Genomic DNA, 23,125 nt, shown 5'->3' with positions numbered 1-23,125 from the left:
ATCTGCCACTTTATCCAGATCCGCATTGTGGGTCAATTTCCTGTCAGGCAGACGGCAGTGAAAACATCCCCTCCTCTGTGGAGGTGAAAGGAACAAGAGTACAGGTGCTGTCCAAATTTGTTGTGCGGCTGGTTTGCCCACAGAGAAGCTAATGATTAACTGCAGTTGAAATAACACTCACACCAGAACAGGCTGTTGGTACGAAGGCTGTGTAGCTACTGAGGCACAAAGACAAATCTTTGCACTCTGTGTATCGCCACAGCAGAAGTGAACATCAGGTGTAAAGAGAGCCAATTAAAGAGCACTAGTTGGAACTGATATCTTTTCTGTATTTCCTGTTCTTGAAATAAAACACTTTGCGGCCATTGATATATAGGTACCCATTCTAAAATACAGCTAAATATTTACACATATAAATACAGATTTGGAGTTTTTACAAATCTGATTACACACTCAGAGATTGAGATTATAGTAACAAAACTCTCCGCTGACTTTTGCTACAATAATGACCCACGGTATTACAACATGAATTATAAAAACTCCACGAAAACTTAAATACTTTGTTGACATAGAGATGAATGAGCAGAATGTTCCCAATTACCAGTTTTTCCAAACGTTTAATTTAATTTTCAACCTCTCAGATAGAAACTCCATTCAAATCTGAACATTTCAGGGATGTTCCTTCATTTTGGTCCAGTTCAACCTTTTAATCCCATTACCACTTTAGAAGATGTTCAGCTCTGTTTAAACCTGATAAAAGGAGTGAAGAGAGAAACCTTCAAAGCCAAACATCCACCTCCTATTTCGTCTCCATCATGCACTCTTCAAACTTCATTCAAACTTAAAAAAGACTTTCGTACGTCAATTCCGCTTTTTCATTCCCTTCCTACTTTTCACTCTATCGCAGTTATTGTATCTCTTTGGAGGCCACCCTGTCTTGTAGTAGCCCAGAATGGACAAACTCAAAACCGTTTGAGTTGTTATGAAAACCGAAGGCTACGACAGGTCCTCCTTAATCAGAATCAGAATCAGAAGAATAAGAAGGTAATGTTTGGAGGGGGAGGGGGAGGTGAGGGGTGTTCAGCTGCAACATGCAACTTCACCACTTCATTTCACTAAATTCTACACACTGCCACTTTAAGCCATCTTTATCATCATTTTATGAAAAACATCTAACCTTAAAGTTTTGCAAAAGTAATCTCTTGAACCTCATTTTTTGGCTGCAGGAAGCCCTGATCAGCATTAGAATCAATTATTGTCTTATTATGCTGGCTCTATTATGAATTGATCAAATGAGAAGATAATGCAAAATAAATGATCAATAAGGAAAATGACATGAGCGGCCCAAGTTAAAAGTGTAGGAAGCCACATTACCCTGCATTTCACATGATGAACTGTAACGTGGGAAAGGGGGCAGGAACAGGAGGAGACAAGTTCTGTCAGCAGTAATGAACAAAGTATGTGAGCTGCAATCAAGTGTGTGCTGCTGCTATGTAATAGTCATGATCTGCATCACAATCTGCAAATTTACATTGCAAATCTAATGAATATTAATTTCTTAATATAATTTTAATTATTTGGGTCAATGAATCAGCAATAAGATGTAGACAAAAAGGTCGAGGTTATAAACACCGTCCGGAATTTGAGGCTCTCCATCGGTGGCTTGGGCTGTTTTACAGATCTTCACTTTCAAACACACTCCTACGCGATGACACATCCACAAACACACTGACTGAAAGGAAAAGCTGGGTGTGACCCTCTGCAGGAGGGTCAGAGGTCAAAATGGAACTGGGACCTCTGACGTGTGTCTGATCTGGCGCACACAGAATGATCCCCCTGCGTCTGACCCCGACCAAAGAGAGAATCTGTCCCTCAGCAGCAGCTCACTTAACTGTGCTTGGTCTGGATTTAACGGCTTTTTAGTTTTCCATTCTCCCTTTTGATTCATTTTTAACACTTAGGGTATTTAGGCATACTGTATACTCATTTCTTATGACATTTGGCCACAAAAAATATGAGGCACTTGTTGGTCAATCTGCTTTGGTTTGAAAATGTGCTTAATTTCTCGGTTTCTGATCATTCAAGGTTGTTTTTTGTTTGTTTCTAAACAGTTTTATAAACTAAAATATAAATCTAAAAAAGCAAATGAACCTCAAATTGAAAGTGTGGCAACTTTTCCCTGCGGCACACAGGCAGCAGGACGCCGTTGATTCACTGTAAGGAGCAGTAACATGCACTCCTTCTGTTTTACCCTTAAGTCCTCACTGTACATTCTGAAACAGTGATTCAGTGCAGTGAGAGGAAGACCTTAATGATGCTGATGCCAACATCAATGGAATCCACCTACATGCGGACAGGTGGCATCCTGCAGGCGTAGCAGTGCGTCAGAGCCTCTTCAGTAACACACTCACTACTGTTTTGCCCGCACTGGACCCCCTGTGGTTTTGAAACAAGAAAGAGACGTTTGGTCATAATCAGTTATTTTTTTTCTTTTTCTTTTCTACTGCATATAATATTCATGTAAGCTCCACAGTAATTTCCTTGTTGCTAGAGTGACACATTGAGGAGAATTACAGATTCACGCGTTCAAACTCGGTGGAACGCTTCCGCTACCAGACGTTCTACTGGGTAGAGAACTGCCCCAGAGAGCCTCTAATGCTGTCTCTCACCCCGAGGCTATGTTTTCAGATATGTCTATACAGTTAAATGTTGCCTGGAGGTAATAGTGGCGCTCTGCTTCACAAGTACTGACAGTCAAACAAAACATGAGAAATAGGATTCAACACAGTCCTGAGGCATTGCTTTTAAAAGCTTTGTGATCTGCCACCGCGAGACGATTGTGCAGTCTGAAGTGAAACTTGTGTCCTCGTCGGGGGTGGCGGTCGGACTCTCGGATAATAAAGTGATTTCTGTTACCCACTGGTCTCTGGGTCAGGAGACTTGATCCGAATCAACATGTTAACAGAGGGAAAAAGCAAGTCGGGGTTCTGGGCTTTTAGGCAGCAGCAGGCCTAATTTGCTTTCAGCACTTTAATTTCCATATTTCCCCATGAATTGCCTCATCAGTTAATGGTGCATGGGTAACTTCTGGAGCTGGGCAGTGTGCAGTCTGGATGTGAATTGGCAAATGGACAAAACACAAGAGTAGTGAAACGGTAAATGAGGAAGAAAATCATGTATCATGAAGAAGTTTATGTGGTGCCTTGTCTTAAAATGTAGAACGTTGGCCCAGTATACAATACTTTATTGTGGTTGTGTATTAACGTGGATCGTGTGTGTGTGTGTGTGTATTTAGGTAGCGCTGTACAACCCCGAGGCAGAAGGCAGTGAGAGCCCCGGGAGTCTGGGCGGCAGCCTGAGCAACAGTCTCTCAGAGCAGAGTTTGGCGTCTGTCAACCGTAACAACCTGAACACAGCCGTCAGCGGTGGCGGCAGCAGCAGCGTACACAGCTACACTCCAGTAAGACCTTTTCTTTTATTTTGGCCGACAGTCTGATGCTGCGCGAGAATCGAATCTTTTCTTAGTCTCTCTGCACAAGGACAACCACTGACCTGCAGCTGCCACAGGCTTGGTGTCTGACTCGGCAGCAGCAGGGCCAGGGCTTTTTGACACTTATCTTCAGGTTTTGTCTTGATTTTGCAAGTTTGAATTCAGAATGAAATATTTTGTATCGCATGTCGACTTGATTCTGACATGATCTGGGTGATACAGTCACTCAGTCACCCAGACAGAGGTATTGCTATGAGGCCGAGCATGGCCCAAAGCAGAACCCAGTAAATGTTGGTGCCGATCCTGACTAGGAAACAGATCTGGGTATTTTTTTCCATTTTCTTTAATAGTGTGTGTTTTTCAACATTTTGAATAATTCATGGATCTTGATGATAAATCTGGCATGTTTAGGGGACCGATATTTATGAGCATGTGGTATTTGGCACAGATCCAAATGAAAATTCAGATCAAGTGAATTTAACTGTGGCTTTATAAGCTTCATCTTGGGTCTTGCATTTAAGCCTGAAAAAAGCTTTGCCTACTAACTAAACAATTAAAATGATGCTAAATGGACCATTGTATTGCTGTTGTTTTACTTTAAGATGCATCAATTAACTAGAATTCCACTCAGGAGAGCACCAACAGTGTCCTTAATTTAATCAAATGGCACACACTCAGATATCAGTCCCTTAAATATACCTGTTTTTCATCCATGTATCAATCTCTAGGAAGTGGTTAAAAAATATCAATAAATAAAACCACCTGAATCCACCCCTTTGTCTTGATCGCTCGAAAATGTACTGATTTTGTTCTCGGCCCGTTTGCCATCCTTTCAAGTTACGTGGATTCCTGTTCAGTAGGTTTTGCGTAATCCTGCCATCGGAAATATAACCTGTGTGGCAGAGGTAACAACATATTTCAGTTACTCCGAGTTGAAAAAACGATTTAGCTCTTCAATCAAATCAAATCTCTACAATAGATCTGACAATTCTTCCTTCCAGAGATGTGCAAAGTGCAGACTCACTGGTGAATGCTGCAACCTCATGCAGTGATTATTTAGCTTGCGTGCTGCATATTAGATTTACAGCCGAATATCAGAACTAATATGTTTTTTTCGATCTCTCACACTCCTCTGGTTCTGGGGGAAATGCTGGTGCCCACTGCAAAAATTGCTTCTCTCATGCGGAAATAAAACGGTAGCAAACCTCGGAGTCGTCCTTTTGTGTTGACAGAACCACCTCTGATTCATATGCATGATGCCTCCTGACCACTCCAGTATTAGCAAATGTGAAACAGAGGGTCAGAATTGTCTACAATTTAAAAAGTTAACTAAGTCTGTTAGCCTGCAATTAAACACTGAGACTGTTTCTGTGGCTTTTCAGGGGAAGAGCTGTGCGAGACTGTTATTGTTTATGTCTGAGGCCTGAGCCAACGGATGTAACCAGTGGCCAACACACTCACGCCAGCCATGCATGCACACACACACACACACACACACACAGTAGCGTATCATCTACTATAATGGTGCCTATGGTCTTGGCCAGTGTAAAGCACACTCCAGACTTGGCAGGCCACAGATCCACACAGACATGATTTCCCTGATTTTACACTGGCTGTTGAAATGATTCCTAATCCTTTACAATACAAGGACCTTTGGCTGTTGTAATTAATTAGTCTCAAGCTGTGTGAGTGTGAGAGAGATGATAATAAATGGTCTTTTCATGGAGGAGGGAGTAGACCCATCACGTAAACTGTCCCATGAAGAGGACTCTGGATTTAGAATAAACTATTGGAAAAACAATATTTGTAAACAACAAATTGATATATTTATCACATCATACATCATTCGACAGATGAGGGAAATGTGGCTGGTGCTTTTTGCAATGAGCCTGGAGTCTTTGATGTAACGCAATAGAAACTTGAAATGACAGCTTCAAATCATATTGATGTTACACTGATTTGTCATTGGGAGAATGGAGCCTCTTTCATTCCCATTTGAAACCCTGCCCGCTTGTTCTTGCAATATCAGGGTTTTTTCTGCAGGGTCTGTAATTTCCTCATCTGAGTTTCAGCCCTTAAAATGTCTTAAATATGTAAAATTTGATGTACAATTCACAGTTTTAAATCATTTTCTTAAATATGTTTAATATCTCTTTATAGAGAAATTTGGAGACATGCATAGTCTGTTCAATTACGACATTACCTCCTATTTCTCGAACTTAGGAGTTTTTTTTTAAAAATCTTAAATTAATATGTTCAAACCTGCATAAACTCTGAAATTTAACCTTGGTGAACGTGTTCGATCTTTCATGAGATTAAATTACCAGAATTAGGCCGAGCAAGTGACGAGCAATGCTGATCATGCAGTCAAAAAGACTTAGAATACTGTATTCAAAATGCTATTCAAAATAGATTCCCAATATTGATACAATTCCAGAGCAGTATTATGCTGCTGGTCAATATGAAACTACTTTTCAAACATAACTGTTAAATCCAGTGGGTTTTGGGCAACATCTTATGTTCACAATATAAATTTGAGAGGATGTGTGGGGAAATAATATTTTCCTGGAACTGCAATTGATTGAATGACTAATAAATAATAATTATAAAATTGCATTTCTCTCTGAAGAGTTGCTGAGTATCAAGTCTATACTGAAAATACTTAAGTACCTCAAAATGATATTGTCTAGGACAATACTTGAGTAAATGTACTGAATTCATGCAGTACATTCATGATCCCAGGGGATAAACCATTGGTAACACATATGATCTATTTCATTCTGTGCACCTGGCACGGCTTCATTTACCCATTGTAGTCCTTAAAGATTATTTTGTGTTTTTAATTGTCCCTTTAAACCGAACACAAAACCATTATAAAGACCCATCTCACTCCAAAAGCCTTTGGTCCAAATGGCTGAAACCCCACCTTCATTATATTTCTTTGCAACAGCTGCTCACCTTTTTACCATCAATCACTTCCCCCCCCCAGCTCACCTCCCACCTGCATTAGCAAAGGTCAGCGCAATCTCATCTCGTTAACCTCCCATTTCTAGAGGCCATCTTTTGTTTTCCTCCCGCCCGCGCCGCCTTCTCCGCTCCCCACCCCCCTCGCCCTTCTCCTCCATTGTCTCAGACCTCGTCTGTGGTCGAGTCCGGCGGGATCGGGGTTAGTTCTGCCTCATTACCTGGCGCAGGTGATACCCTCCTGACTGACGGTGATTACCGGTGGCATCGCTGGCGGAAATCTCAAAAGGCACCGAGCGGGTTGACGGGAGAGGCTGCCATTGTTGGGTGGAGGTGGATGCGTGGGGGATGTGTCATGCTAAGTTGGCTCGTGTTTGCGGGGGCACGCTGATCACAGCAAATTGCGTGTATTTGCTGGGTGGAGGGTGAGGAGGCTGACAGCTGGGATGAGATGATTGAGGGTGGAGGAAGACAGGCTGCATCTACAATATGTGATAGAAATTTCAAGGGCTATGTTTTTGTTTTTATGTGTTTATGTGAAAAGAAAGGAGCACCAGAGGAGGGTTTCATTTTGACTGCCTGAAACTGAATTTGGTATAATCATCACACTGGATGGCTGCATCCAGAAAGGATTTGAAGGATTATTTCATTTTGATCTGAAAAGCACAATTCTGATTTAAATAAAAATGTAGAAGCCTGAATTTAATTATTATTATTAATTGATTACATTTTTTTGTCTGTTTTACAGCACAGTCAAAGTCTCCCAGTTCAAATCCATATTTCTCATTTTAGATACAGCTTGTAGAAGTGTGTGTTGACTGACAGGCAGCAGACCACCCTAGTGCTGACATCAGTGGCCTCTCGCTCCTCACTCCTCGCCTTACGGCCTCTTCTTCTCTTCTTACAGTACTTAAAGTTGGAGGATATTTAAATGTGTCTGCTGCTGGGGACAGAACCTGACGTAGGCCGACGGGACAAAGCTGTAACAACTTAGTAACGGATCATACACGTGACTCACAATTTCTTTAAGGATTAAAGTTTACATCACCTGCATCACCAGTCCAAAGCGCTGACATTTTCTTCTTTATCTTATTTTGTGTTCAGATGGACCAAAACAACCTCAAACTCTGAAAGATAAAAATCAGTCTCAGGTTGAGATGGAGCAAAGCGGCTTTTTTGAAAGATTCTAATTAAAGGATAAAATACAATGAAAGGAAATCTAACTATCAAGACCTATCAAATAACAAAACACTGCACATCAATTGATGATACTATTCATGAGTGTGTGTTTTACCACCTTATTGTTGCCACAGTTGTTTTCTGCTCTGCAATTGTGAGACGATGTTTCAATTTAGTATTTACCTTATGTAGGAACTTCACTGTGGCCCTTCTCAGGCAGCCTGTTCAAGGTGGGAATGTTGCACCTTTTTCGTACCTTGACATTTGGTATAAAAGGTTTGAACACAGGATGTGGGGGCATCGTTGTTCCACATTAATTAATTGTTGTTCCAGCAGCAGAAGCAGTCACAAAATCAATGTCGGCGTATAGCAGCAGGCTGGCTGCTATTCAACCTCCCCAGCCCCACTCTCCTATGGGAAAGTTTGAATATATGCTCATGTTGATAAAGTGTTGTGTATCTCACCCAGAATTTCACCTTATTGCTTTCATTAAAATGAAGGAGGACACATTTCCCCAGCCTTTGATATATTGTTATAAAAACCAGTTATTATCTGATCTGTCTTATTGAACCGTCTCTCCCCGCTCTCTCTCTGTCTGTCTTCAAGGTGAGTTCCCACTCGGAGCCGTCGTCCCAGTCCCTGAGCCTCCAGCCGCCGCCGCCGCCCCCTCCTCCCCCACAGCCCCAGTACGGCCTGCCCGTCCCAGAGGCGCGGGACAAGCCGCTCTGCTTCTCGGACTTCGAGGACCTCAGCGCCTCGTTCCGCAGTCTCTACAAGTGTGTCTTCGAGCAGTCCTTCTCCCAGCAAGGTGCGTGTCGACTCTCACTCATGCCCGTGGATTAGCGGGCTCTGTTTACGTGTACATCTGTACCGACACTCATGAAAAACCTCTGTCAGGTTTCATGCGCATAATTAACTGTCAAGCCTAAGCTGCCATTGAAACGGAGAAGAATTAACACGTCGCTTTCTCAGCGGCCAAAACATTCCAGTATTAACCTCCACCGAGCACTACTCCTACTCCATTGTATTTTAATAAACAAACAATCTGTTGTTCCGCATATCTGCATTTTACGACCCGCTCAGTCAAATGAGTAAAAGGCAATTAAGAGCAAGAATTCAACAGAAGGAGGGAAAAAAAACTCAGAACACATCTGCAGTGGAGCAGAGCAACGGGTTCCTGCAGCTTTGATAGCAGCTAATTAGATTGCTTCCAAAGTTTGTGAAGCATCTCGCTAATTGCTTTCTGAAGCTTTCAGGTCACCAGGCCTCCTCCCACTTGGACCCCCCACCATCCTCCTATCACCTTCCCTCTCTCGCTCTCTTCTCCTCCCCCCCCCCCCATACACGTCCACATCCACGCAGGTCCTGCAGCCGAAGACAATGACGCACTCTGTTGAGCTCTGCAGGGTCCCATTCAATTTGTGGTCAGGGGCGCTCGCAGAAAGAGACAATGAGAGAAGTTAGTTGGAAGGCAAAAAAAACTGGCAACACAGAGACCTACAAAGGAAAAGAAGAAGAAATGGATTTAGCAGATGCTCGAAAGGGCCCCTGAAGTGTGTGACGCTTAGCAGGAAACGGTGTCTGCAGTCATTGTATTTGAGAATTTGAGTCACAGTGAGTCACCCAGACAGCAGAGCTCATGTCTCCTCGGGAAACACGTCCACACATCAATCTGTATCTGACTCAGGTGGGGGTGCCGTCATATTCTGCCAGGTCCGTATTCTGCCCAATCGCTGGTCGAACAACAGAGACAATTAGTTGTATCGTCTTGAATCATCATTTTACAATTCAGCTTTAATAATGGAACTTTACTTCCCCTAATGCCACATTAAAATAATCAAAAGAAACTCTCACATTTTGTATACTATTGATTAAAGAGAGGTAAACAATAACAAGACACTTATAAAACTATGCAAAGACATCTAGTGAACGAATTGATAAGATCCATTTGTTAGTTAGTTTGTTAGCAGGATTGCACTCAAACTTCAGGACGGATTATTGTGAAACTTGGTGGAAGGATGCAGTATGGGTCAGGGAAGAACTCATGACATCTTTATGCACATCTAGATCAGAGACCAGAGACACATCTCAAGCGAGCACAAAAAAGCCACAAAAGCCACACCACGGAAACACAACCACAACTGAGGGACAACAGATGTTGAAGATGGAATGGAGCAGAGTTACTTTTTGTCTTGATGAAGTCAAGTTATACATTGTTGGTGAAAACCCAGACAAGTTAGTAACCACTTTCAATGTAATGCTTGTCTATTTCAGGTGTTACGGTACAGGTTAGTTTTTTTCCTTTTTGGGTGTTCCAATCACCTGTACCGTAACACTTCAAATAGACAAGCATCAATGTTTAAGTGGCGACTGACGACTGTTTTTTTTTTTACTCATGATGGCTCACTTGACTGAGAAGTTAACACTGCACATTTCATTGTCAACATCCGTTGTTGCTCACTTCCGTTATGTGGCTTTTGTTGTTGTGTTGTGGCTTTTGCAGTTGTCTACACTTTTGCATTATCATTTTCTGTTAATGTGCTTGTGTGTGACGTCTCGGTCGCCCTGTGTTCAGCATTGTTTGATAGGGTTTTTTCAACAGTATTTCTCAGAGAATAATTCATGGATCTTGATGAAACATAATCTGACACGTTTTATGGAGTAATATTTATGGGTGCGAGTAATTTGTTGCAGATCCAAATAAAAACCAAGTGAATTTAATGCGGTTACATAAGGAGACATAGATATATGCTTCACAGAGTGCCACTCTGATTCATAAAGCATTGATTTATATAACACAGGAAATAAAGGAATTGGAATAAAAAAATACTTGCACCAGCAGGTAAAAGTGTAACAGCTCCCTGGTGACAGCAGTGGAAATTCACTCTGCTCACAGAGACCCACTGAGCTCATTGATTTCCTTATGGTTTGTTGGTCACAAAAAGAGCTGGAGTTCCTCGGTTTCACTTCACCGATCTTTAAACAGATCTGAACACCGCTGTTCCTGCCTCTCAGCGATAAGTCACCAAACAGCAGATGATCACAAGACTCACTCAGAGCAACGGCATAAGAACTAAAGCAGTGACAGAAGATGTTTCTGAGGACAGTGCACTCTGCTGGCCACCCTTCAAAATCTTCTCTCTCTTTATATTCAACCTTCAATGACCGTTCAACACTAAAGTATGTAAGAATCATTTAGTCTGAACTCAGTTTACACAAAGGGAAACGGAAGTGAATGGCCCTCAGCAGAGCACGCACCTCCTCCAAGGCCCAACATTCCCTGAGATTCAATCTAACGGACTAAGCCCATATCCCAGTTTTAAGAAACCTAATTTTACTAGCTAAAGTACGCCGCAGACCAGCTGGATACTGGTACATTTAAACATCTTTTCCCAGTTTCTTATCCCTGGGAAAACAGTGACAATTTTGAAAAACAGAACAGAACAATTATTTCCTCTCCCTGATCTGGATCCACAACCAAATTTTATGGGTTCGTCTCTGACCCAAACCACATCCTTCCACCAAGTTTCGTGTTAGCCCACTTATTATTTCTTGTGTAATCTTGTTTAAAAACAACCAAACAAAGAGGAAACCATTGCCAAAGTGCGACTACACAAAGCAGGGAAAAGGGAAAGGCAGCAATGGAGCATCGTCTGAAAAATGAACAAGGTTCAGAGGCAGCTACCTGCAGCTGTCAGCAACTGTGATGAAAAGTTAACTTTTGGGCTGTGCGTGTTATGAGACTTTAGAAATTCAACACGGAGCACAGAAGCCGAGCTTCTCAGATATGTACTGTCTAACTTGAAAGAATGTATAAACTGAAGCTGGAAGACAGAATGGATGTTCTGAGATCCAGTGAACAGGACTGACATGGACTCAGAGTCCAGCAGGTTTCAGAACCACAGATCAGGCAGCAGGCAGCTGGATGATGAAGCAGATGTAAGATTAGGTTAAGAATAAGATTACGATTAAGAAGTCCTTTATTAGTCCCACAACGGGGAAAATGTGCAGTATTACAGCAGCAAGAGTCCAAAGTAAAGAGCAACATGCAATAATTAAGTGTTAGGAAGATAACAAAATATATAGAAACAGATGAATGGAATAATTAAACAAGTAAATAAAGTGTAAAGACATAAATAAAGATATGCAGTGTGAGGATATTTACAGTGAATAAGCTGCACATGAGCGTTTATATTGCACAGGCAGATGAATATTGCACAGTTGAGACTTCAAAATTATGAAGTGCAGTCCAATGGTGGTGAGTGTGATTTTTGACTGGGAGCAGAGCTGGTTGTATAATCTTACTGCTGCAGGAAGGAAGGACCTATGTTCCCTCTCCTTCAGACACTTGTAGACACAGTGTTTAAAGGGGCGGGTACTGAGCACAAGCAAGTAAGGACTTTCAGAGAGCAGCCTCAGCTTCTAATTGGAGGACGAGTCTCAGGTATGTTGGCGTTTTGGCAAGTTGGTGTGAGGCAGGAGTCTGGCAGCCATGCCCAGTTAGGGAGAGACACACACACACACACACACACACACACACACACACACACACACACACACACATATGAGTCCAAACAATAAACCAAGGACAAACTACACACAGCCATACAGCAGGGAAACATGATAAGAAAGGGAAAGGTGGACCACAACGTGACAGTGCAAGCCTTTTAACTTGTATTATAAATGGAACTAGTAATTGACAGTGATTATCTTAGTATTTACGCAGTGAAAATTCAAAGGTCCCAAAGCACTCTGTCGTAACAAGAATAAAAAAGTTTAGACAAGTCAGCCACTTTGTGTTTGGCTTTCTACCAATGTTGTGGTAACTAATGGATTTCAACTTAATACTTATACAAGCCTCCTTAAGATTTTTATCCCACTTTATCCCTGCATGATTTATAAGCCCTTTCATTTCATCCTACATTTCTCTATAGATGATTTTCTTTTATTTTCTATTTCCTTTGAGGAGGTTTTTTTTTCTTAAAATCTACAATCCTCACACAAATTAAGACCCACCATCGAACCGATTAAGATTCTGTCATATCCTGTATGCACGAAAAGAGACGAGTCAGTCTGTGCAGCGAAGAAAAACCTGCAAACCTGTGAAACTTTCCAGCATTTATCGGCCTGTTCTTTGCTCTGAGGACACATACACACAAGATATGGGCATAAGAAATATGCTTGAATGATTTAATAATCAGGGAATTTCATAAGCAAGAGAAACTCCAGAGAATGTCTGGAGCCCCTGATTAATACATTTGAGTTCTCGCATACAAACCCCCCCGGAGAATTTCAGGAGACAGACTGGAGTTCAGTACGTGTCTGAAGCAGCGTTGCTCTCAGCTGAGTGAATATCAATAAGTGGGAATCTGTTAGTGGAAAGAGAAGAGGACAAATACCTTAGTTTGACGAAAAGGGCAAAGTAAGAAGGACAGCCGTTAAAGGTCGAAGGTCATAATTTCCACAGATTTCCAACAGTTACTTCACTTCGTCACAAACTGTTTGTGATGAAGTCCCGTTGGTTATCCTTTGTTCTCCTCCGGCAGGTTTGATGGGAATGCCCGGTGACTCCAGCCAGCAGGCCCGGACCGCCTGCTCATACCAGCACTCCCCCGGTGCGGGAGGCAGCGGTGGTCACCACCTCCAAAACAACCACGGCCAAGCGTTGCACCACCCCCACCACCCCCACCACCCTCAGCAGCACCTCTCCCCTCACTCCACCCACGGCCAGCACCAGGCGCACAGTCCACACGGTCAGCACCAACAGCACCCCGCACACTCCCTGCAGCACCCGTCTCTCTCCCACCAGAGTCACACCGGGCAGACCTGCCCCACAACAGGTGAGAACTGAGTCAGGGAGCGTGCACCCTGCGCCCATGTGTCAGAGTTAAACCTTCCTGCGGGTGGTGACACCTGCTGGTAGCATGCTGCAATAAGAAAGGTAGGGGGGGCAGACAGCAGTGCACCATGATTGACCCTGAATGAATCAGCTATGAACAACTAATGCTATGTAGGTTAACTGTGATTTAACAAAAACAACTCAAAGATGAACTTATGCAATCATAGTGATTTTAAAATGCTATAACCACAAATATTCTCCATACTTTCATACAGAACTTGCACTGGAAAGTTTTCTTTCACAACTCAAAGAACTATTGATGTATTTGACGAAGAATTAATCACCACCATTTTAAAATATCTTTCTAATGAGTAGTCATATTTCCTCCTTGGATTTGTTTTGCTGAACGGATTTGACTACTCCCATCATATGCTACTTTCACACTACTAGGTTTTAGTTCTAATGCATCACTGTTGCTACGTGAACGACTTCAGGTCACACTACTCCAGAGTTTTCGAGCACCTAAAACAGAAGATTAGTGGAAACACTTTTGGCCGTGTTTTATTCTGAAAACTGAAACTATGACCGTTACCCTCATTCACTTCCTGACTGGTTCTCGTCAGCCACAACTCGACCACCACTGGTCAGTACTGGTTCGTCGACAGGCCGAGGACACAAATCTCTCGTCTCACTTTTTCACCACTGATGTTCCTCCTTTGTAGTATTTTCTGTTACTGAGCAACCACCTGCAAATTAGACAATCTGTTTCCTGTTTCCACCGACACGCACACGCTCAGTGTATGTGAGTGGTCACGTGATATGCATTGTCATGGTGTGATAGTATGGACAGGGATTATACTGAAAAGATAATTGCAGTTTAATACATAGTTTAAAGACATGGAATGGGATCGGTACATAGATTCACGTACTCGCCGATGTGCGACCCGGCCCTTTCCTATGCTGGTATCGGAATGTATAGTTTTGTAACATAAGTTGAATGGGAGAGAACATCAATACTCCCAAGTCCTAACAACAAGAGGTTTTCCAGTTCTCCCCCACTCTGATGACCTGTTGTGAATTCGGCATCAGGGAAGAAATCAGATTTAGGATATTCTGAAGGTCCTTCTATTATTACAACACTCTGTGCACGCGGTTTGTCAACAGTCTCAAGTCTTTCATTTTGTATCAGTGAACCACGACCTATCGGGGACTTCTGTTTGTGTATAAGAAAACAAGGAGAGAAACCCACAGAGTGCACAGTGTAGGTTCATGTTTCATATATATATGTTATTGCAGCAGAGCACCAAACAATCATTCTGCTTCCCCACACTCCCAAAGCCATGTTGGCGAAAACACAATTCGCCCAACACATCAGACTGAGGCTGCGTCTGCACCGACCTGCTGCATTGTATTATACTTTCTCCTCTATAAGGTTCCAGAGCATTTGATACGATGCGGCTGGGCTGATCAAAAACAAAACAGGCCTCTCCAAAGCTTCCACGAGGCTTTCCTGCCTCATACTCCTGGTCTTTGTTTTTCCTCTCTCTCCTTCCCCTGTGCCTCCGCAACACAGCTCTCAGGCCAGAGAAAAGGGCTATTCAGACATGTTTTATCTCGGTTAGTATTCCCCTCCACCAAGCGCAGGATGAATCAAAGCAATCCCTCTCTCTCTGATCCGCAGTCTTAAAATGTATTGTTGTTTAGTCTGTGGCGTTGAGGGCCTTGAAAAGCATTTCCTCCTCTTCTTCCTCTTTTTTTTTTTCACAAGCAGAGCTCTCTGGCTGTAGTTTATTGTGTGATGAGTAGCACCACCCTGTGGTTGTTGGCGGAGCTAAGGCAAATTTTACTTTGTTTTATTATGAATCGGTTTCTGCTCATTGGACATTGTTGCGCTGCTCTTATTTGAGTGCAGAATCAATAAGTCAAATAATTTACTAATTTACTTATGATTTCAATGTTGAGACAGCATAGTGAGAAATAGACATCAATGCTCATATGCACAACAGTTATCTCGGGTATAGCAAAAAGGAATATATACAGTTTTAACAGAGGGGTGCTATTTTTTTTATTAGATTTTAAATTTTAAATTTGTAAAATATAAAAAATATACATTTATCATATATAACAAATGCAGGTGATTTCTTACTGCACTACAGAGCTGCAACAAATCAGTAAATTTGTATTTGACTGTGTTACACATTTTGCAGCGCTATGCAGACACTGACACAATGTGCAAAGGTGCAAACGTGTCAATCCATGTTCAGCCCTCAGTGCAGAACGAGATCATTCTTTCTTTCTGCACTGTGGACTGAAACTTTGCACTCCTTGCACCTTCATGCCATTTGAAAATTCAGATTGAATCTTCTATGCTCTGTGTGCGAGTCCACCAGAGAAATGGCCCCAGACATTAAACTCCCTGCTGTTTACACCTTTAGTTTTAGCTCATGTATATTTGGACGAGGCAAGGTACAAATATACACTGAGGTCGTCCACTTTTATTTGTGGAGCTGTTTAAGAGTGGATGAATATAGTTGGTGCACAGGTACACAGTTCGAGACACAGTTTGAGGATACACTGCTGCTTTTGTGTTGGAAAATGTTTTTCAGGTTTATGTCGCCGAAACACTGTTTGTCAGGGGACAGAAGAGAATTACTTTAATCATCTCTTATAATGATGGACATTATCACAGCCTCAAATATGATGTGTGTGCGTGTGTGTGTGTGTGTGTGTGTGCGCGTGCGTGTATGCTCTGTCCCAGGCATTTCATCAGACTGGTATCCCAACCTGGACTGGCTGAAGGAGAGCTGCCGCATTGCTACCAGCTACAACTGGGCTGACGTTGACCTCTCCCCGTTTCAAGGTAACACGCACATATGCACACACGCACACACGCACACACGCACACCGCTAAGTGTGAATGGTAAGGGACATCGATGAAGCCGTTTCCGCACAAAAACAGATACAACCGATAACAGATGACGATGCAGATCTGCTGTTTTGATTAAGCCATTCGGATTCGTCTCTACACTTTCATATCAACTCGCCCTCGAGGCACAACATTAGAATATCCTCTGTTGTATTAGTATTGGCCCAATAAAAGTCATTATCCTCCATCTGAGAGGTTGCCACAGTCTGTTACTGTCTCATAGACACACACACACACACACACACACACACACACACACACACACACACACCCTCTGTACCAATTGTATGATGTGCATAATCCAATTAGGCCCCAGCTCAGTAACAGCCTCTTATCACGGTCAGCGCACAAAGCCGGCATCATCCACACAGGATGGAGGATGACGGCCGGTCTTCTGACACACAGGCGGCCGCTGCCTCTCCCTCTCTCGCTCCTCTCGCAGAGCTCGACCTCCCTCACGCCGCCGTAGTACCGTCCTCCGCCGTCTCTGGCTCACGTCCACAGAGCGGGAACGCAGTGTCTGTTGCTCCCAAACACAAAACAGAGCAGCATGGAGCTGATGTTTGAGAGAAATCACAGGACGAACTGTAGAGTAGATGCTCGGCTGTGTCTTTGTTGGAAGACTCAAGTAATAAAAAGGGTTCAGGGTCTTGAGCGAGCCTTTTTCAAGATGTGACGTTACAATGATATATGATAAATATAAATTTTCTTCCTTTTTTGGATATTAACAGTTATGAGTGTTTTCACCACAAGCTCTTTATTTGGGATACCTGAATTTGATCTACATTATTATCTAGTAATTTCAGAGAAGTAAGTAAAACTAATACAAAGGAAATGTAACAAGATTCAATTCAGGATTCAGTAAAACGTTGCACCATACAATGAAATACATGCTTTGCCAGTTCTCCATTGACACAAGAAGAAACACAAAATAAGGATTTACAAAACACAACATTTGATATCCTGGAAGAAAAAGAAGCACAATTCAAACTCACAGGAGATTGTTTCAGAACTTCAACAGTTTTGTTTTTGTTGTGATTGTGCAGCCACTGAAAATGGAAGCTTGAAATGTGCTATCGTTTATTCAGTATGCTTTGTGGCTTCAGAGATAAAGTTATGAACACTGGAGCTGCTTACGAGGACACGTATGTGACGAACTGAGAACATTTGGTTTAGGATTAAAAACAGTGAGCGTCTGTCACAGTCCGTCACCGCCTCGTCTGTCTGTCTGAGTCAGGTCTGAAGGAGAACATGCGTCAGGCCGAGCTCAACAACTGGTCGCTGGACGCCGCCCAGATGGCCGACCTGTGCTCCTCCATCAACCAGTTCTTCACGGCCACGGGGGTCATCCCCCCGCAGGGCGCCACCCACCCACAAGCTCAGGTCCAACACCCGACAGCACCAGGGGCGCCGCAGCACCCGGCTCAGCCGCACGGGGCCATGCACCCGAAGGCCAGCCAGCACCATCAGCACGGGCAACACAACCAACACAGCCAACACATCAGCACAGGTCAGTGTACTGTTCTATCACAGCTGGGAAACTTGGAATCTGGTGTTCAAAATAAAACACAAATTACAGTAAAGTTTAAAAATATACTAATGTGCAATGTGGTTAAAGGCAGAAGTGACACTGCTCAAGGAGCAGGGTGGAGGATCTCTCTCTCTCTAACGTCTCCCCCCTCCTGCTCCGCCATAGCTTTCCTGGGCTGCAAAGGGGAAACACACAGCTAAAGTACAAGTAGACATTGTGAAGGGAATTAAAGTTCAACATTTCAATGCCTGAGGAAAAAAAACACATCAAATATTCACTTTTGGGATAAATTAAGAAAAAGGTGAAGCAAAGGAAGGAAAAAAGAATTTCAGGATGAGATAAACTCTCTTTTTATAAATTATCGTAAGAGCATTGTTTCACTGAGCTCTTGTTTTGATAATATCCAAGCCCAAAAAGGATAATAACTTATAAGATCATAATATAGAACAAATATTTATGCCGAGTGGCTTTGGCGAAGCATTAGATGCCAGTAAATGTGTGTGTGTGTGTGTGTGTGGTATGTGTGTGCACGTGACCACAGCTTGCATACCGTGAAGACACACACGCATGTGAGAATGTCGGGCTCCGATCTGACAGTTAGTCATTGCCCTTTTATCTGTTCTACCACAGGGAACATGTACATGGACTCGAGACAGAACATTTCCTCTCTGATGGGCCCACCACCAGGATACCCCCACATGCCCCCTATGAGCAACACGGCCCCGACCATGACAGGTAACCCCCCCCCCCCACCCACCCACCCACATCTCTCTCAACAGGTTGGGAGGAGCCGCTAGAAATGCAGGGTGCACACAGAGAATGTGATGTGCTTCTAATCTGCAGAGGGAGTAAGTCCTTCTTCCACAGAGCTCCACCATGTTACACCTCCATGTTACTGCAGACGAAACAAACTCTGGCTCCAGAGAGGCACCTCCACATTTTGATGTTATCTCAAGGCCACTGGAGTTTCTCCTCCAGAGGGAGTGGGAGAGTATTCAGTTGATTGCAATATGCAGCTTTACCACTAGATGCCACTAAAGCCCTCATAGTTAACGTTGGAAACAGTGCTCCAGTCATGTAGTGTTGCACTTTCATAAAGTCACAGACTCACAGGAGAAGGGTTGGAAATGTAATCAAATTCGATTTAACAGAGAGTGAACTCTATAATCTCAGGTATGAGACCCACACTGGAACCTGATCTTACTTGGATTTTTCCAAATATGGCAGCTCCTCGAGAGAAACAGGCGACATCATACAGATGTTTTCACAGGCTAATTGGTACTGACCAATTACCCTCCAGTGGCAACAGCCATTTTTTTGGGGGGGCATCCGGTGTAGAGTCTCTGTTTACTCTCTGACTGGTTTCTTTTTATCAGACAAGTCGAGCATTTCTCCAGACCAACAAACGCAGAGCAGCACATGAATGCAGTTGAATACAAGATAAAGATATGCACAGTTCACATAATGCAACAAATCAAAGACATAGTAAAGTTTAAAAAAATGTCATGTTGTTGAATCCACACCTTTCTGAACTTTCCCCTAAAGAATTGAATTTAAAATCCCATTTGCCTGTTTTGCCTTGTTTTGTGGTTGTTTTTTTGCTTTTGAATTGCATCAGTGAGTCATTGAAATCATTGAGCTGCCATCTCAGTACGTATGTTTCCACATTAGAATTTAAGTTTTTATTTTGCTTGATGCTGATACCAGGACGTCGGCTGTTTTTATTCTTTCACAAACTATTCTACTTCATTCTAAACCTCTTGTAAAGACAATAATAGTTTATTCAAAACCCCGGAGTGACACAGTATTTATCAGGACTAAGTCTCACTCCCATCTTTGTCCATGTCCAGGTCACCACAGCCAGCTGAGCCAGCAGCATGCGCTGCCTCCGGGACACTTTCAGGTGAGACGCATGCTTGCCGCAGACGACATCCAGGACGACTTTGACTGGGACTCCATTGTTTAAATGGAGCCGTACGTTGGACAGAGACAATGAAGGTAGAGGGACATGAAGACGTCAGGTGGTGACAGGTGAGGTAAGGAACCTGCACACCTGCTCCTGACACCGGTGTAACAAAACACAAGACAATCCACCAGAAAAACACCCGAAAGATTTATTTTCCTGTGATCTTGCTGGCTTTTTATTTCTGGCTCAACTGGTCGATGACTCTAAAGACAATCAAATGAAACAAATGAGACTTAAAAAACGGGATTGGACCGAATCAAGATGCAAAGGACACATCTTTCAGAGCAGGAGGATGGCGGCGGCTCTCTGAACTGTCTCATATTGTGTGTGTGTGTGTGTGTGTCTCAGCGCCAACAGGGTTAGAAGTCACCAAAGTGTTGTTGAATCGTCTGTGAATTATTTACCCTTCGTTTTCTTACATCTTTTTACGTTTCCCGCTGCAACTTGTGTCCCGTGTCGGTGAAATCCCAGCACCTGTGGCTGATCTGAAAAAAATATATATAACTCTCCTACACACACTGCACTGGTTTTATGAATTACATCCTTCTTTGTCTTTGTATCATTTCGTTGTTCGCTAATACAACTTCAGCTCCTGTCCAATGACTTTTTGAAAAAAAGGAAGGAAAAACAGCAGCAGAGCGCCCCCTGCTGGTCAATCACAGCCACCATTTTGCTTCTTCTGCCTCAAAGATTGTTCTATGCACCACAGTCTGTTTTTAGTTCTGTCACAATGTTCATCGATTCTACACTTCAACGTCTTTTTTTGTGGGACAGTCCATGGTGCCATGTTCTCAGGGTGTTGCCTCCGTTACCATCATCACATCTCCGCCGTTTCTGTGTGAGGTCGACTGTGGCGTGAGCAGCGAGTGTCCCGGTGAGAAGTCCCAAATCGCCATTTGTCAGCTTATAAGCTAAACAGTGTGAAATGATATGGCCACTGATTGAAATAGAAAAGACACTCGGACTTCGCTGAGGTATACTCCATTTTGAGGAAAAATGCATAGCACTCGGGAGCAGGCAGAGGAGACCGGCTGTGACACGCCTCCTCTCGGAGAAGATGAGCATTGTTTTTTTGTTTTTTTTTATTTGCACAACGTGAAGCTCGACAGCATCTGGCAAAAGAAAAACACTTTATTTCTTTGTTTCAAAAGACATTCAGAAAAAGAATATAGAGCAGCAAAATAGCAAAGCAAAAGTTTGAGATACTCAACTTTTTTTTTTTACTGTGATGTTTACTTTTGTCTTTGTGTACAAGTGTGTGTTGTCCTCTCTGATTTCCTTTGGCTCCATACAGCTACAAAAAAGACACATAAAGAGACCAATACTTTGTTTGTATTACGTGGGTACGCAGGAAGATCTCAGTGATGTTCGGTTGGTCAAAAATAATGTCTCGCTATAGAAAAAAGAAAAAAAAATACTCTGTATTATTGCCATTAAATGCTGTATTACAGTGACCAGCATATATATCTTGTATGTTTGTGTGTTGTTGTCCTTGTAAATAACAGTATGTTCCCCCTGTTTGCCCTTGAAAAACACAGACCGATGAAAACAACGAATGGAGAGAAAGTATTTTGTTATCCGTCCTTCGGGGGACATGCCATGTACATACCGTCAGTATATTGTAAATAAGTGGTAACAGAGGAAAAAAAACAGGAACAACTTTGGCGTTTTGTGTGTCATAAATAATCTGTGTATGGCGGTTCAACAGTTAAATTCTGTTTCAGTGTTTATTAAAAATGTCATTGACCATTTTTACTGCGAAACCTCTCGTCTGCTGCTGTTTTTGGACAAGTCGCTGAGCTGTTCTTTAACTTTAACACGCTAGTTCAGTCTCGAGAAAAACTGAGAGTGTAGTGTGTACCTCTGCCAAAAAAGGCCCCTTTACATTCAGCCTGCACAAACCCACAGTTATCGGTTAAACCTAGATTTGAACTAATCTCTCATTTCCAGTTTGATGCTCAGAGTTCGTTAGAAAATACATTTTTTGATGTTGCTTTGAAGACTTGTGTTTTATTTTGATCTGTATTCATTCACTGAAGTCCAGCGCAAGAGGCGACACATTTTAAAATGAAAAATATCCTTGAATGCAAACTTAACAGTTAAAAAGTGTTGTTAGGTGGATTACTGTTGGTTTTTCTCTTAGATGCATTGAAAATACGAGCATGGCATTTTTTTTGTGATCTGACAAACATTAATGAAACCTCATTTAGATTCACTAGATACAGATTTTTATTTAGATCTGCATCAAATTGCACATACTCATACGTACCAGTCTCCTAAACATGCCAGATCCATGAATTTTGGAAATCTCTCAATGTTATAAAAAAAAACCTGAATCCGCACCCAAATTAAATAGGTTCTTCTTTTATGTCAAGCCCCACACATTCACAAAACACCATTTAAAATTGGCTCGGTAGTTGTTGCTTAATGGGAGTGAAACGACAACTCCCTGGGAGGAGAGATCCTGGCTGTCAAGATAACTTTGTGCTTCCTGTGACCTTCGGAGCTTGTTGTCCAACAGGTGTCAGCCTCGGTCCGAGCAACAGTTTGTTTGACCGGCGCGGCCTGCACACTCCCAGCAGACCACCCATGCTCGCCTGTGTGAAAGTCACACAGTGTTCTAACTGTATTTACGGCTCTTGTCTTTGGGGGAAACCCGTTTGAAAAGCAGCTCTCTCTTTCTCTCTCTCTCTCTCTCTCTCTCGCTCTCTCTCTCTCTCTCTCAACGGTCTGCCTGCCACTTTTCCTTGCAAGATAAAGACGGTTGATTGTAAAGGTTGATATAGATGCATTACAGACGCCTCTTTCATTCAGCATTTGCTTTTTATCAACAGTGAAGTGCTTTAACTTTCTGGGCTCTCAACTCTGAGTTTCAGGAGTGTCTGCGGAGGGCTCAATGCCCTGATCTCCTCGTTCTCTTTTGTTTCAGAAAAGCTTTAACCATTTCATTTCTCAAGCTCACCAGTCATAGGTTGAAGTGCCTGTCTGGTCCTGATAACAGCTTTTTTTCTGTGTGTCTAAGTGGTGTGTGTGTGTGTGTGTGTGTGAGCGCTGTTGATATTGCAGGGTTTGCAGACCCTGATCCATCTTACTGCCCCGATCCAGAGACCCTCCTCCCAGCCCGCCGTGCCCCCTGCTCCGTCATCCCGCCCAGCCCCACCACCAGTACCAGCCCCCCTCCTCCAATCTTAGCTCCGGCAGTTACACGCTCAGCCCTCTCTCCTGCTGTG

The 23,125-nt window shown here is 42.8% G+C and overlaps 1 protein-coding gene across 1 annotated transcript in view; it reads left to right on the top strand.

The window, feature by feature from the left end:
- LOC133956108 (forkhead box protein J3-like) overlaps positions 1 to 21,658 on the top strand; it is a 45,619-nt gene extending 23,961 nt beyond the window's left edge. Inside the window, exons 5-11 of the mRNA XM_062390943.1 lie at positions 3,296 to 3,460; positions 8,240 to 8,441; positions 13,180 to 13,473; positions 16,231 to 16,332; positions 17,636 to 17,908; positions 18,560 to 18,664; positions 19,780 to 21,658. Of these exons, the coding sequence (XP_062246927.1) occupies positions 3,296 to 3,460; positions 8,240 to 8,441; positions 13,180 to 13,473; positions 16,231 to 16,332; positions 17,636 to 17,908; positions 18,560 to 18,664; positions 19,780 to 19,895 (1,257 nt within the window). The 3' untranslated portion in view covers positions 19,896 to 21,658. The remainder of the gene's footprint in view (positions 1 to 3,295; positions 3,461 to 8,239; positions 8,442 to 13,179; positions 13,474 to 16,230; positions 16,333 to 17,635; positions 17,909 to 18,559; positions 18,665 to 19,779) is intronic.
- The last annotated feature ends 1,467 nt before the right edge of the window (positions 21,659 to 23,125 follow it).

This window comes from Platichthys flesus, chromosome 7 (genome assembly GCF_949316205.1).
Source record: "Platichthys flesus chromosome 7, fPlaFle2.1, whole genome shotgun sequence".
Lineage (NCBI taxonomy): Eukaryota > Metazoa > Chordata > Actinopteri > Pleuronectiformes > Pleuronectidae > Platichthys > Platichthys flesus.
This window is presented reverse-complemented; position numbering and strand designations above follow the sequence as displayed.